Source organism: Oncorhynchus clarkii, chromosome 25 (genome assembly GCF_045791955.1).
Source record: "Oncorhynchus clarkii lewisi isolate Uvic-CL-2024 chromosome 25, UVic_Ocla_1.0, whole genome shotgun sequence".
NCBI lineage: Eukaryota > Metazoa > Chordata > Actinopteri > Salmoniformes > Salmonidae > Oncorhynchus > Oncorhynchus clarkii.
The window spans coordinates 23,963,244-23,979,252 of NC_092171.1; the positions used below are offsets into that span (position 1 = coordinate 23,963,244).

Consider the following 16,009-nt stretch of genomic DNA (forward strand, 5'->3'; position numbering starts at 1 on the left):
AGTTTAAATATAGTAAACTATTTATAGTACATCCCCACATAGGCGTCAACTTTTCTTCCCAAACTCTCCCCTGAAGACACAATAAGAGGTCTTGCTGAGAATTTACCTCAAGGTTTGAAATCAGAATTTAGCGATAAGGCTCTGTGTGGGGTGTGATTGTACTTTAATGAAGTGAATAGACTCTGGTTGATTTCACAGGCATGCATATTTCTGTTGGATGTTTCTTATGCATGTCTATTTAGTATTGCTACTAGGCCACTGGTGCTGTGACTGTAAACAGACTTTCAATGGGCTAGTTCAGGCCTCCAGATCCAATCAAGTATGTGCTGATGAGACCTCATTCTATTGAGATAAGCAATCCCAGTTACAAAATATGATCTTGCCTTAGCAGTTAGAAGGAAATCTTAAGGATATCTGGCTTGCTTTTTCTGCTGTAGTGTGAGTATGCTGTTGACCAAAGGATAAAGCGCAATAGCTATTTGTATTATCATTTGTAGTTTATATAATGGTGATTTGGTTGACAACTAGTTTTGTGATATGTGAAACTCAAAATGAGCACCACTCCTCAAAAGGCTAGCCCCTCACTTCATTCTATTGTTACAGTCATGATCTTTATCTTAATCATTTCTGCCTACTCTATAGCAATGGGGGACTTTCAGCAATTTGAACAGGACTTCTACCAGTCAGGGTATTACATCGATGACCAGGGACAGGTGGCCTACGACTATGGCGATGGCTATGACCATAACCCAGAGTATGAGGATGAGTAAGTATATGGGGTAAACTCTGCATTCCTAAACTCTTCATTCAACTTTTGAACTGGGATTGGGAAGATTTGAATGTGTCAGTAAGTCTAACTCATAATATATCATTTTGTTCTCTGAAGGTCAATTACATTATGTCATGATAGAAAGGGAGATGTACAATGGGGGCACATCCCTCACATCTTCCCCTACTTTTTTGAAAGGAAAGTAGATACATTTATCCAGTAAGCCAGTTTTGTTTCTTAGTGGCATAGATGTGTCCATGCCTGGTGTGTTCACCCCCTCTACGGGCCAGGCCTTCCAGCCTTCAAAGCCTGCTGGGACATATCTATACACAGCTGGAACAGACGGATCATTTGAAGAGGAGCCTCCGTTGCTGGAGGGTAAGACCTGAGTCACTAGTACTGCTCTAAACTGCTGGTCTATTCAACACATTGTTTTATCTCCAGATGAAATCTTTAACAGAACTCAAATTAAATAAGTAACATATTTCTATGTGAAAGTGTATATGAGTCTTCATATACACTTTTTATTCCTCTGTTTTGTATTTGTGCAGAGCTTGGCATTAATTTTGAACACATATGGCAGAAGACGTTGACAGTGCTGAACCCTATGATGCCAGCAGATGGCAGCATCATGAATGAGACCGACCTGACGGGCCCTATTCTGTTCTGTATCGCTCTGGGTGCCACTTTACTTATGGTGAGGAACCTCCGGAGAAGCTCATGTCCGTGTGTGTGTGCTGCACGTTTTCACAGCCCAAGTCATCATGAGACACTATTCAAATAAAAAGCATTTGTAGCTATGTAAATGTGCAGGTACTGTACTGAAAGCATTTACTCTTTTATGTAGGCAGGCAAATCCCACTTTGGCTATGTCTATGGGATCAGTGCCATCGGCTGCATGGCGATGTACACCCTGTTGACCATGCTGAGTTCCCTGACTGTGTCCTATGGCTGTGTAGCCAGCGTTCTGGGCTACTGCCTCCTACCCATGGTGGCACTATCTGCATTCGCAGTCATCTTTTCCCTACAGTGAGTAGGCCTATCCAGTCCAGAAAAAAATAAAAAGGTTGCCTAAATAATATTGTGTAAAACAACTAAGTTTGGCTCATCTTGATTTATTTTCTGTCATGTCCTTTTTTAAAATCTGACTTTTGATTTCCGTCCAGAGGGATCATTGGAACTGTCCTGGCCTTGCTGGTGATTGTCTGGTGCAGTTTCTCAGCTTCCAAGATCTTCATCTCCACCCTGGCTATGGAGGGCCAGCAGCTGTTGGTAGCGTACCCCTGTGCCCTGCTTTATGGAGTCTTTGCCTTGCTAACAGTGTTCTAAAGGCCACTACTGTCGCTGACTGTCAACAGAGATCCCATTTCTGAGGCACTACGTATCCCATATGGGTATCAGTGCTGTATATGGGTGTGAAAATAACATTGAGTTATATAGAGTTGTATTCCTTTCTTTTTTGAAATGGGGACTTGGTTTTTTCATGGGGGTTACTTTACATTGTGAAAAATGTAATCTGGGTGTGTGATTGGTTGACATTTGTGCATTGGAATGTGCCAATAAATGTCATTTGAAACATTACATTGTGTCAAAAGGCAACACTGACATACATTTGAATTATGGAACCAACAAAGACCATGTTTAAAAACTAAATCAAGTTGAATAGCTTCTCTAAAAAAGTGTTTTTTACAGTAATCCAGTGTTTTTTTTAAAACAACATACTTTTGGTTATGTAGTGTATGTTTAACTCAATGTATGTGAACACCTACCTGCTAGCTGAACATCTAATTTCAAAATCATGGGCATTAATATGGAGTCGGTAGTCGATCGCCCATTTTCTGCTATAACAGCCTCCACTCTTCTGGGAAGGCTTTCCACTAGATGGAACATTTCTGCTGGGACTTTGTTGTGTGGTTGGGCACTGACATCGGGCGATTAGGCCTGGCTCGCAGTCAGCGTTCCAATTCATCCCAAAGGCGTTCAATGAGGTTGAGGTCAGGGTTTTGTGCAGGCCAGTCAAGTTTTTCCACACTGATCTCGAAAAAAACATTTCCATATGGACCTCGCTTTGTGCACAGGGACATTGCCATGCTGAAACAGGAAAGGGCCTTCCCCAAACTGTTACCACAAAGTTGAAAGCACAGAATCATCAAGAATGTCATTGTATGCTGTAGCGTTAAGATTTCCCTTCACTGGAACTAAGGGGCCTAGCCCGAACCATGAAAAACAGCCCCAGACCATTATTCCTCCTTCAACAAACTTTACAGTTGGCACTGCCATTTGGGCAGGTAGCGTTCTCCTGGCATCCGCCAAACCCAGATGTGTCCATCGGACTGCCAGATGGTGAAGCATGATTCATCACTCCAGAGAACTGCTCCAGAGTTCAATGGCGGCTTGCTTTACACCGGTCCAGCCGACAGTTGGCATTCCGCATGGTGATCTTAGGCTTGTTTGCAGCTGCTCAGCCATGGAAACCCATTTCACAAAGTTCCAATGAACAGTTCTTGTGCTGAAGTTGCTTCCAGACACAGTTTGGAAATCAGTAGTGAGTGTTGCAAACGAGGACAGGCGATTTTAACAAATGCTGATGCTCCATATACTCAACTAGTCTAAAGAAGGCCAGTTTTATTGCTTCTTTAATCAGACAACAGTTTTCAGCTGTGCTAACATAAATGCAGAACTTGGATTAGCTAAGAACATGCCATTGGAACATAGGAGTGATGGTTGCTGATAATGGGCCTCTGTGTGCCTATGTAGATATTCCATAAAAATATATGCAGTTTCCAGCTACAATAGTCATTTACAACATGAACAATGTCTACACTGTATTTGTGTTATTTTAATGGACAAAAAAATGGGATTTTCTTTCAAAAACAAGGACATTTCTAAGTGACCCCAAAAAATGTAACGGTAGTGTATATCCCCCCAATAGAATCCCCATACATTAACGATGACAGCTTCTCCATCCTAGAGGGAGAGATCAACCATTTCCAGGCCCAGGGACATGTACTAATCTGTGGCTACCTAAATGCCAGAACTGGACAAGAACCTGACACTCTCAGCACACAGGGGGACAAACACCTACCTGGAGGAGACAGTATACCCTTCCAAATATGCCCCCCTAGACAAAACTATGACAAAACAACCAACAAAAATGGGTCACAACTCCTGCAGCTCCTTCGCAAGCTGGGTTAGTATATTGTCAATGGTAGGCTTTGAGGAGACTCCTATGGTAGGTACTCCTACAGCTTAAATAAAATAAATAAAGGTAAATAAAGTCCCTTGGCTGTAGATTACTGACCTCAACCCAGACTCTCTCAGAGCGTTCACTGTCAGCCCACTAACACCCCGACCAGATCACAGCAAAATCACATTCTACCTGAACAGAGCAATACTCAATCATGAGGCATCAAAGCCAAAGGAACTGCACAATATTAAGAAATGCTACAGATGGAAGGAAAGTAGGGTAGAAACCTTCAAAAAATAAATTAGGCAACAGCAAATTCAAACCCTTTTAGACAACTTCCTGGACAAAACATTGCACTGTAATATAGTGAAGGCCTGGCCTCCCGGGTGGCGCAGTACTGGCCTCCCGGGTGGCACAGCACCAGCTGTGCCATCAGAGTCCCTGGGTTCGCGCCCAGGCTCTGTCGTAAACGGCCGCGACCGGGAGGTCCGTGGGGCGACGCACAATTGGCCTAGCGTCGTCCGGGTTAGGGAGGGCTTGGTCGGTAGGGATGTCCTTGTCTCATCGCGCACCAGCGACTCCTGTGGCGGGCCGGGCGCAGTGCGCGCTAACCAAGGCTGCCAGGTGCACGGTGGGTTCGCGCCCAGGCTCTGTCGTAACCGGCCGCGACCGGGAGGTCCGTGGGGCGACGCACAATTGGCCTAGCGTCGTCGGGGTTAGGGAAGGCGGCTGGCTTCCGGGTTGGATGCGCGCTGTGTTAAGAAGCAGTGCGGCTGGTTGGGTTGTGTATCGGAGGACGCATGACTTTCAACCTTCGTCTCTCCCGAGCCCGTACGGGAGTTGTAGCATTGAGACAAGATAGTAGCTACTACAACAATTGGATACCACGAAATTGGGGGAAAAAAATATTATTTATTTTTTTTAAATAGTGAAGGCCTAAACAGTTTATTCCACCTTTCAGCTTCCCTATCAAATCTAAACATGTCAAGATGACAACCTAAGAAAATGAAAAACAATGAAAAATGGTTTGATGAAGAATGCAAAAACCTAAGAAAGAAATTGAGAAACCTATCCAACCAATAACATAGAGACCCAGAAAATCTGAGTTTACACCTTCAGTATGGTGAATCACTAAAACAATACAGAAATAACCTATGGAATAAGAAGGAACAGCATGTCAGAAATCAGCTCAATGTAATTAAAGAATCCATAGAATCTAACCACTTCTGGGAAAATTGGAACATGCTAAACAAACAACACAAAGAGTAATCTATCCAAAATGGAGATGTATGGATAAACCACTTCTCCAATCTTTTTGAGAAGAACAAACAGAAAAAACATATACATGATCAAAAACACATTTTAGAATAAACTAGTAAAGACTACCAGAACCCACTGGATTCTCCAATTACATTGAATGAACTACAGGACAAAAAACAAAGCCTCCAACCCAAAAAGGCCTGTGGTGTTGATGGTATCCTAAATGAAATAATAAAATATACAGACCACAAATTCCAATTGGCTATACCTAAACTCTTTAACACTATCCTTAGCTCTGGCATCTTCCCCAATATTGGAACCAAGGACTGATCACTCCAATCCACAAAAGTGGAGACAAATTTGACCCCAATAACTACCGTGGATATGCGTCAACAGCAACCTTAGGAAAATCCTCTGCAATATCATTAACAGCAGACTCATACATTTCCTCAGTGAAAACAATGTACTGAGCAAATGTCAAATTGGCTTTTTACCAAATTACCGTACGACAGACCACGTATTCACCCTGCACACCCTAATTGACAAACAAACCAAAACAAAGGCAAAGTCTTCTCATGCTTTGTTGATTTCAAAATATATTTTGACTCAATTTGGCATGAGGGTCTGCTAAACAAATTGATGGAAATTGGTGTTGGATGAAAAACTTACGAAATTATAAAATAGATGTAACAAACAACATGCGTGTGGTTAAAATGGGCAAAAAACACACATTTCTTTCAACAGGGCCTTGGGGTGAGACAGGAATGCAGCTTAAGCCCCACCCTCAAATTGGCGAGGGCACTAGAACACGGGCGGCAGGTAGCCTAGTGGTTGGAGCGTTGAGCCAGTAACTGAAAGGTTGCTGGATCAAATTCCCGAGCTGACAAGGTAAAAATCTGTCGTTCTGCCCCTGAACAAGGCAGTTAAACCAATGTTCCCCAGTAGGCCGTCATTGTAAATAAGAATTTGTTCTTAACTGATTTGCCTAGTTATTAAATAAAGGTAAAATTTAAAAAACAGTCTGTAGCACCCAGCCTCACCCTACTAGAATCTGAAGTCTACTGTTTGCTGATGATCTGGCACTTCTGTCCCTGACCAAGGAGGGCCTACAGCACCTAGATCTTCTGCACAGATTATGTCACACCTGGGCCCTGACAGTAAATCTCAGTAAAACAAAAATAATTGTGTTCCAGAAAAGGTCCAGTTGCCAGGACCACAAATACAAATTCCGTCTAGACACTATTGCCCTAAAGCACACAAAAAAACTATACATACCTCTGCCTAAACATTAGCTCCACAGGTAACTTCCACAAAGCTGTGAATGTTCTGAGAGACAAGGCAAGAGGGCCCTTCTATGCCATCAAAAGGAACATAAAATTTGACATACCAATTAGGATCTGGCTAAAAATACTGGAATCAGTTATATAACCCATTGCCCTTTATGGTTGTGAGGTCTGGGGCCCACTCACCAACCAGGACTTCACTAAATGGGACAAACACCAAATTGAGACTCTGCATGCAGAATTCTGCTAAAATATCCTCCATGTACAACGCAAAACACCAAATAATGCATGCAGAGCAGAATTAGGCCTATACCCTCTAATTATGAAATTCCAAAAAGGAGACGTTAAATTCTACAACCATCTTAAATGAATCGATTCCCAAAACTTCCATAACAAAGCCCTCACCTACAGAGAGATAAACCTGGAGAAGAGTCCCTTAAGCAAGCTGGTCCTGGGGCTCTGTTCACAAACACAAACAGACCCCACAGAGCCCCAGGACAGCAACACAATTTGACCCAACCAAATCATGAGAAAACTAAAATAGAATTACTTGACACATTGGAAAGAATTAACAAAAAAAACTGAGCAAACTAGAATGCTATTTGGCCCTAAATAGAGAGTACACAGTGGCAGAATACCTGACCACTGTGACTGACCCAAAATGAAGGAAAGCTGTGACTATGTGCAGTGAGCATAGCCTTGCTATTGAGAAAGGTCTCCGTAGGCAGACCTGGCTCTCAAGAGAAGACAGGCGACTAAGCTGCACTTCCTAACTTCCTGCCAAGTGTATGACCATATTAGAGACACATATTTCCCTTAGATTACACAGACCCACCAAAAAATCTATTTTGATCAACTCCAATATCTGTTGGGTGAAATACCACAGTGTGCAATCACAGCAGCAAGATTTGTGACCTGTTGCCACAAGAAAAGGGCAAGCAGTGAAGAACAAACACCATTGTAAATACAACCCATATTTATGTTGACTTATTTTCATTTTTTTTTACCTTAACTATATGCACATCGTTACAACAAGAAGCAGTGGTTTAGCGATTTTAGCATGTAAATCTTGGTGGGGCAAAAAAAAGAAAGTGGTATATATGCCAGCAAAGCCACTACACAACACAACACTAAACAATACATGAATTGCAATATAATGGTGACAAACGGTGCCCACAAACTGTTAGGGTCTACATAAAGCTGTCCCAACAGCAAAATCCCAACAGCAGTCCCAACACCTTTCCACAGCTATGCCTGGCTATCAGAGAAGCCTTGTCTGGCAGTGAAACAGTTGATTCAGCCTCATTTACTGCCTTTAAAAGAACATATGGCTGACTAACAAATTTGGTTTCGACTTACATCTGAGATGTTCAAACTATGGCATAAGTGGACGACAAGCGGATAAGAGACAATCTGTCATTTCGATTAAGACAATGAGTGAGCTAGGATGGACGTAGTCAATTTACAGTGGCAAAAAAAAGCATGTGAACCCTTTGGAATTTCCTGGATTTTTGCATAAATTGTCCATAAAATTTGATCGGATCTTCGTCTAAGTCACAACATTTGACAAACACATTTTAAATTGATTTTTTATTTTGAACTTGTGTAATGTTTACTGTTCATTTTTTGTTTATTAACTATTTCACTTGTTCTGGCAATGTAAACATATGTTTTCCATGCCAATAAAGCCCCTTTGTAATGAACATGATGGGAGACAGAGAGCTGGTTTCAAGCGCAGGGTGCAGCAGGTGTTTATTGGTAAAGGACCACAGGAGGAGGCAGGTAGCTGGGTCCAGGGGCAGGCAGAAGGTCATACACAGGGGGTCCAAAAGGGCAACAGTAAAGGCAGAGAAAAGGCTAGTAACATCCTCCAGGAGATCAGGCAATTGGTTGATAACAGGAAATCCAATAGGCTAAAGTACAGTCAGGAAATAGGCAAAAGGCATCATACACAGGCGGATTAAATTACAATACAATCCAGTGCTCCAAATAGAAGTGTGTCACAAAACAAACAATACTTCACAATTATGGGGTGCAAAGAACTGAACTAACTAGTGTGTGATAATGACATACAGGTGTGTGAACAGGTGATCAGAATTCAGATGATTGGGATCAGGACCGTGAGCTGCGTTCAGGGGATCTACGTGTTTGAGAGTATGAGTTGGAAGCAAACGTTACACCCTTGAATTGAGTGGGGTCAAAGCCAGGGTTTGCCATATATTAGCAACAGCGACCCTGGAGCAAGGGTCCCCGAGCCGACAGATTTTTTACTTTGTCGACTCAGGATTGAACGACCTTTCAGTTCCTGCCCCAACACTCTAACCGTTTTGGCCACCTGCTGCCCGACTCTATTGTTCTTTTCCTCATTGACACGTAAAAGTCCAAAATGGTCTGAGTAAACAAACTGGACACTAAAATGGTTAACAATGAATTAAGTTCTTCCATGGTAACAGCTAAAACAAGCAAACCTTCAACTGATATCCCCATAATTAATTAATTGTTCAAATATGGCCTGTTCAACCCGCTTTCATCCAGAAGGCGAGGTCAGTACAGGTGCATAAAAGCTGGGATAGAGATATTGAAAAACAGCTTATATCTCAAGGTCATCAGATTGTTAAACAGCCACCACAAGCACAGAAAGGTGTCTGAATTCCTACAGACTTAATATCATTGGCCACTTTAATAAATGGAACGAGTCACTTTAATAATGCCACTTTAAGAATGCTTACATATCTCTCATTATTCATCTCATATGTATATACTGTATACTGTATCCTTCACTATCTATTCTTTACTATCTATTGCATCTTAGCCGCTCTGTCACTGCTCATGCATACATTTTATACTTATATATTCTCATCCCATTCCTTTACTAGATTGTGTGTATTAGGTTTTGTTGTGGAATTTGTTAGATATATTAGCTTTTGTTGTGGAATTTGTTAGATATTACCTGTTACATACTGCTGCACTGTCGGATCTAGAAGCATAAGCATTTCGCTACACTACCAATACAATTTGATTTGACTGCAGTGGATTGTCACTTTAATTTGAATACCGGAAGTGACGATTTTGATCTGCGAAAAAACCCAAACACACGTGTGTCCCGACCAAGCTAAAGTTATCTAGCTATCTAGTGACTGAACCGTCAACAATGGGGAAGAGAAAACAGAAGAATCAGATCTTTAATAATTTATCAAAAAAGCAGAAGAAACATCTGAAAGAATTTGGAGAGGAGCATCCATTCCATGATATGTACGCAACAATTGAAATTCACTGTGACTTGTATTCCTCAATTAGCTATACTATAGCTAACGTAACTAGCTAGCAAACAGCTAACCATGCTAATCACTTGACCCTGCATAGAATAAAGTACATGTTTATAAATCAGATGTTTTAAATTATTTATTCTAGAGTCACAGAAAAGGCAGAGAAAACACAAATATTGGATCTGGTAAGTCTAACGTTATTGTCTCGTCGACTAACTAGCTTATCTGACTTTCAATTGCTAGTTAGCGTTTTTTGTAAATGTGTTTTCTCTTTTCTACAGCCAGACAGCCCAGTACAGTCCTGTGCTGAAAGTGACGAGGACGACGAGCCAGAGCACAAGTCAGCATACCAGAAGTTGTTGTCTACTCTCAGCAGCCCTGCAGACCACGAAAGCGAAGATGAGAGTGTAGATGATGATGATGAAGATGAGGAAGAGGTAGAAGAGCATCTCAGTGAAGGCAAGTTAAAGTGTCAAAGTGCACACTGATTGAAGCATAGTTTTGCTTGCAGATATATTGAGTATTGGTTATGTCATGATTGTCTTTAGAACAGTCATGGATGGAGTGACATTACAAATCAGATCGGAATTTAGAATTTTCTATGCTCCTTGATTTTAGAAGGAAGTGATGGAGATGATGAGGAATGTCAAGACGCAGGAAATAATTTGACTGTGACACCAGAAGAGGCAGATGAGGGGGAAGCAGGACCAAATGAAGGGGGTGAGGATGCTATGGAGAATGAAACAGCAGGAGGAGTGGAGTTTGAGGACAAGGAACATGAGTCTCAGTTCTGTCTGGAGAACAACTTCTCTGGAGAAGGAGAACAGGAGGGTGCAGAGAGCACTGCTAAACAAGAGGATGAGGAAGGTAAGCAAACAATGGGAGAAATTTAGTCCTACTTCATTTAATCTTCCATCATTCTGGTTTTGTATCCACTATCCAGCTCTGGAATTATTCATAGCTCAGTGCCGCAACCAACCCCTGAAGGTGAGTTTGGAGTGAAAAGGCAATGCTTCAGTGTGTTTCCCATCTTTTTAGACTCCTTTAAGCTGCACCTTGACACAGAGATTAGTGAGGAGGACGTAAAACGGATCACTGCTCGCACTAAGGCCAAGGCTCAGGTCAAGGTACGCCCACATTTGTCTGAGCTTAATTACATTTTTATGTGTTCTTGTTTATTCAAGTTTTACGACCAACATTGTGTAACCTCTCGTCATGTCCACCTTCACCACCCCATTCCCCACACAAATCACACACAGTGGCCAAGCCTGGGCACCCTCCTCTGCTCCTCCCCTCTGGAGAAGTTTGGTCCCGCCGGCCAGGAGAAAGACAAAAGGCCTCTGGCGCTCCACAAAGCCCTGGAAACTAACTGGACGTCTCTGAACCAGACCTCCAACTCTAAGGGAGCCGTGGAGGAGGTCAGTCCACTGCAGCTGGAGCTGCTGTCTCTAATGGGTTCCTACAGGGACGTGTACTTCCCAGAGAGCTCACCACTCACCGAGGGCTGGCAGGTCCGCAGTGCCTACTGCCTCCACGCACTCAACCACGTGCTGAAGGCCAACTCTGGCGTTCTGGGTCATAATGCCCAGACAAGGGAGAACCAAGCCGCAGACAAGGCCGGAGGGAACAAGGCCGGAGTTGAGCCACAGGATGAGCCCCGGGACCAAGGCCTGACCCGACCCAAGGTAAAGGCACCTGTTTACTTGTGTACTTTGTCCTAAGTCCCTATCCAGAGTAGCACCAATGTGTGCTGATTAGTAGTCCAGCTCGGTTGAAGAGACTGAATGTTGTTTACACATCTGGTTAGTCTACCCCTTTCACCACCAAGATATTGTAATCAGTTCCCTCATGCATCTGTGTACAGGTTCTGATCCTGGTGCCGTTCCGAGATGGAGCGCTGCGGGTGGTCCAGACCCTCATCAACCTCCTGGAGACCAAGGGCAGGAAGATGGATGTCAGCAACAAGAAGAGGTTCAAGGATGAATTTGGAGAGGAACCAGTGAACACGCCACCCAACCTCTTCAGACCAGACGACTACACCGCCATTTTCTCTGGCAATATCGACGATCACTTCAGGATAGGTCAGCAAGCAAATAGGATGTGCATTACGCTGCAGGCAAACGCAATGAGAATGTTTGTTGTCGTGTTTATATTTCCCTAAAATACCTTTTTTTAGACATTCATTCACAATAGATTGCACTCCACATAGATTGCGCTCATTTCCTCTATCTCTGGCCATTATCGACCTTTGACCCCACCCTCTTCAAACCAGGAGTTTCCATCTTGAGGAGAAGCATTCGGCTCTATGCACCCTTCTACTCCTCTGACATCATCATAGCGTCTCCGCTGGGCCTGCGTACAGTGCTGGGGGTGGATGGCGAGGCCAAGCGGGACTACGACTTCTTGTCCTCCATCGAGATACTGGTGGTGGACCAGGCCGACGTCTTCCTCATGCAGAACTGGGAGCACCTACTGGTAGGGTTACCTGCTAGTGTGGTTAGATAGGGTTACCTACTGGCAGGGTTAGGCTGGATTGATCAATAGTAGCCTAGAGTTGGGCGCGGCAGGTAGCCTAGTGGTTAGAGCGTTGGACTTGTAACCGAAAGGTTGCAAGATCGAATCCCCGAGCTGACAAGGTAAACATTTGTCGTTCTGCCCCCGAACAAGGCAGTTAACCCACTGTTCCTAGGCCATCATTGAAAATAAGAATGTGTTCTTAACCGACTTGCTTAGTTAAATAAAGGTTAAAAAATTTTAAGAAGTCTCCTCCATATTTCGTCAAGTTCTGTTATACGGACAAAAAGCCAAAAATATCCACTTCTACTATTGTAAATAATGTGTATAATTCAGGGAAGTGTCACTATGGCATTATACAGGCTGCCCTTTTGGTATTTTAGTGAATTACCTTCCTGTGTAAAGGGACCTTCTACACCACAGAACATTGCACAGTGTTGCTTTAACCACAAGCAAATGTGCTTTCTTCCAGCATGTGATGAAGCATCTGAACCTGCAGCCCTTGGACCCCCATGGGGTGGACTTCTCCAGGGTGCGCATGTGGAACCTGAACAACTGGGCCAAGTACTATCGCCAGACACTGATGTTCAGCTCTATCCAGGACCCACAGATCAACAACATCATCTCTAAGCACTGCTTCAACTACCGCGGCCAGGTCAGTGTGCACTTAGCCTGTGTGGCCTCTTCAATCCACCGTCTGTACGATTTCAACTAATGAGTTATACGCCATGCCATTAGAAACATTGTTAATTGAGTATTATGAAAGTCATGTTTTCCACATTCTTTTTCCAGGTTGCCACCAAGAATATGCCTATAACAGGCTCTATCTGCCAGGTTCTGGTTCAGCTCCCTCATGTCTTCCAGATGATCAACTCTAACAGCTTCATGGACCAGGATGCAAGGTAAAGACACACAATGTACTCTTCAGCAGTATCCTATGATGGTATATAATCTGGGCAGGAAATTAGGGTTGGGCTGATTAAATTGTTGTTTAAATTGAATATTGTGATATTTTACTTTGACGATATATTGTGAAGTGCAAGACTATACTCTGTTTGAACTTCAGTTAGGCTTTATCAATATGTTGAAAATGAAATCTAAATGAATTAAGCCTTATTTTTTCACCCTACAAATTTTTTAAAAATGAGAATGCAACTATGATATTGTAAATAAGAACAAAAAAGCACCGTCTGGAATTATCTAGTCATTAACGGCGCAAACAGATTATATTGGATATCGCGATATTTGGAGTAGCATACTGTATTTTAGAGGTCTACCGAGCCCAACCCTACAGCAAATAAAGAAAAAGTAAAGTCTGATTTGCAACAGACAGCCCCGGTGTAAGACATAGCGAATACTAGAGGGCACTGCACTAATACATTCCAAGTCAAGATCAACCCTACTCTGCAAGTGGCAAATTTTAATACCACAAGATCAGATCGGACTACAGAGGGAAATTCATGGTTTATATATTATAGTGAAGTTTAATTGTAAACAATTGGAAGTCATTGACTACCTCCTATTGTGCTTAAATGTTATACTGACATCTTAAAATCAATCAATGAATAAACCTTTTCTTAATTTAACCCCATTTTCCCTGGCAGGTTCCAATTCTTTGTGGACAAGGTCCTGCCCCAGTACAGGGACTCAGTCATGTCCCACACGCTCATCTATGTTCCCTCATACTTCGACTACGTCCGACTGCGCAACTACATGAAGAAGGAGGAGATCAACTTTGCCAGTATATGCGAGTACTCGACCAAGTCAGAGGTGTCCCGTGCCAGGCACTTTTTCCAGAAGGGAGATAAACAGTTTATTCTCTTCACCGAACGCTTCCACTTCTACAAGAGGTAAAAGTGGTGCTCCGTTTTTAAATGTCAGGCAATTTTTGTTGTCTGTAAACAGGAAGTTGTCCAACTGTGTATAATAGTGTTGCATTGAACTTTCCCATTGAATAATTGTCAACCTCCTATCAGATACACCATCAAGGGAATCAAGAACCTGATCTTCTATGGGCTGCCCTCATACCCTCACTTCTACAGTGAGGTGTGCAACATGCTGCAGGCAGGGGGCCAAGGAGAGGAGGCTAGCTGGACTTGCACAGCCCTCTACTCACGCTATGACGCCCAGCGCCTCGCTGCCATCACTGGGGCCCAAAGGGCCGCTCAGATGCTGCAGTCCCAGAAGCCCGCACACCTGTTCGTCACGGGCGAGGAGAAGGGCCCTATGGGCCCCTAACACAGACGGAAAGTGACTGATATCTGTAGGTAGGAAGAGGGAACTTCCTTTCAACAGCCACTTTGGTTTTACGATCATGAAAATGTATTGACTTTAGTCAGACATGCTGTTGAAAAGAATATCAGCTTTCCCCCCCCCCCCCCGTTTTCTCCCCAATTCCGTGGTATCCAATTATTTAGTAGCTACTATCTTGTCTCATCGCTACAACTCCCGTACGGGCTCAGGAGAGACGAATGTTGAAAGTCATGCGTCCTCCGATACACAACCCAACCAAGCCGCACTGCTTCTTAACACAGCGCGCATCCAACCCGGAAGCCAGCCGTACCAATGTGTCGGAGGAAACACTGTGCACCTGGCAACCTTGGTTAGCGCGCACTGCGCCCGGCCCACCACAGGAGTCGCTGGTGCGCGATGAGACATGAATATCCCTATCGACCAACCCCTCCCTAACCCAGACGATGCTAGGCCAATTGTTCGTCGCCCCACGGACCTCCCGGTCGCAGCCGGTTACGACAGAGCCTGGACGCGAACCCAGAGTCTCTGGTGGCACCGTTGGCGCTGCAGTACAGCGCCCTTAACCACTGCGCCACCCCGAACAGTGATTTTTATGAATACACCCAAAGTTTCAAGTATGGTATTAAAGCGATGTTACTTGAGATTAAGTGTCTTCAACATTTTTTACTCAAACGAGTCTATGAAATTGTGAGTCTATTACCAGCATTCAAATGTTTTATTTGTCATGTTAGCATATTGCTTTTAAATACTTTAAGTGATACAGATGTGCACCTTTGCTTTGATAATTTAGTTATGTTAATTTTTCTATGATCAGTCAGGTTCTCAACTTAATGTTGAGAGTAAAATGCACAAGATATAATTTTAAAATGTGGTTGTGCATCAACAGTTTTTCACTTATTTCAGTCACTGGGTCACTCAATTAGCCATATCTGCAAACAATTTTTTTGATTGCTAGTTAGTCTAGCCAGTTATCTAAACTTTGTAATTATGACCGAATACCAACTGGGCACGCGTCCAGCGGCCCTGACCTCCAGTGGGCCCCCATTGATTTTGTTAGTCATGCTCACTCAGATCATATTAACATAGCACAAGTCACTGGAAAAATGTGTCGAAGTGCAAGAAATTTGCTTTAACACCAAGAAAAAAAAAATCTGCCCCATGGCAAAATTTGTAGAATTGGGGGGGAAAGTGTAGAATTGCAGGAAATGTACTTCAAAACATTCTCTGCTGGGGGCCAGTAAAATGTTTTGCCGGCTAGGTGCCCCAAAAGGCAAGGGTTGGCCCTGGCAATAATGTAACTTTTTGGGTTACCCGACCTTTAGTTCATCATTCTCATCAAGCAATTCTAAGAAGTATTACGGCAGATCTATTCTATTTGTGTGCTATTTATATGCTTCCCATTCTTAAGTAGCATTTTCTACTTTCGGTTTTGTACACCATCTTTAAACAGCTGAAAATATATTTCACAGCGGTATAG

At 43.1% G+C, this 16,009-nt stretch overlaps 2 protein-coding genes across 2 annotated transcripts; both read left to right on the forward strand.

The window, feature by feature from the left end:
• Window positions 1–29: 29 nt before the first annotated feature.
• On the forward strand, window positions 30–2,350 carry LOC139383732 (protein YIPF7-like). Its single transcript, XM_071128291.1, has 6 exons — window positions 30–112; window positions 643–766; window positions 1,011–1,147; window positions 1,321–1,466; window positions 1,617–1,798; window positions 1,936–2,350. Exons 2-6 carry the CDS (start codon window positions 645–647, stop codon window positions 2,096–2,098), a joined length of 750 nt encoding a protein of 249 aa, XP_070984392.1. The 5' UTR covers window positions 30–112; window positions 643–644; the 3' UTR covers window positions 2,099–2,350.
• Window positions 2,351–9,564: 7,214 nt separating this feature from the next.
• LOC139383995 (UTP25 small subunit processor component) lies at window positions 9,565–15,173 on the forward strand. The gene is made up of 12 exons (XM_071128626.1): window positions 9,565–9,751; window positions 9,911–9,950; window positions 10,047–10,224; window positions 10,384–10,632; window positions 10,804–10,892; window positions 11,025–11,450; window positions 11,630–11,846; window positions 12,038–12,240; window positions 12,752–12,934; window positions 13,072–13,181; window positions 13,884–14,129; window positions 14,256–15,173. Exons 1-12 carry the CDS (start codon window positions 9,651–9,653, stop codon window positions 14,515–14,517), a joined length of 2,304 nt encoding a protein of 767 aa, XP_070984727.1. The 5' UTR covers window positions 9,565–9,650; the 3' UTR covers window positions 14,518–15,173.
• The last annotated feature ends 836 nt before the right edge of the window (window positions 15,174–16,009 follow it).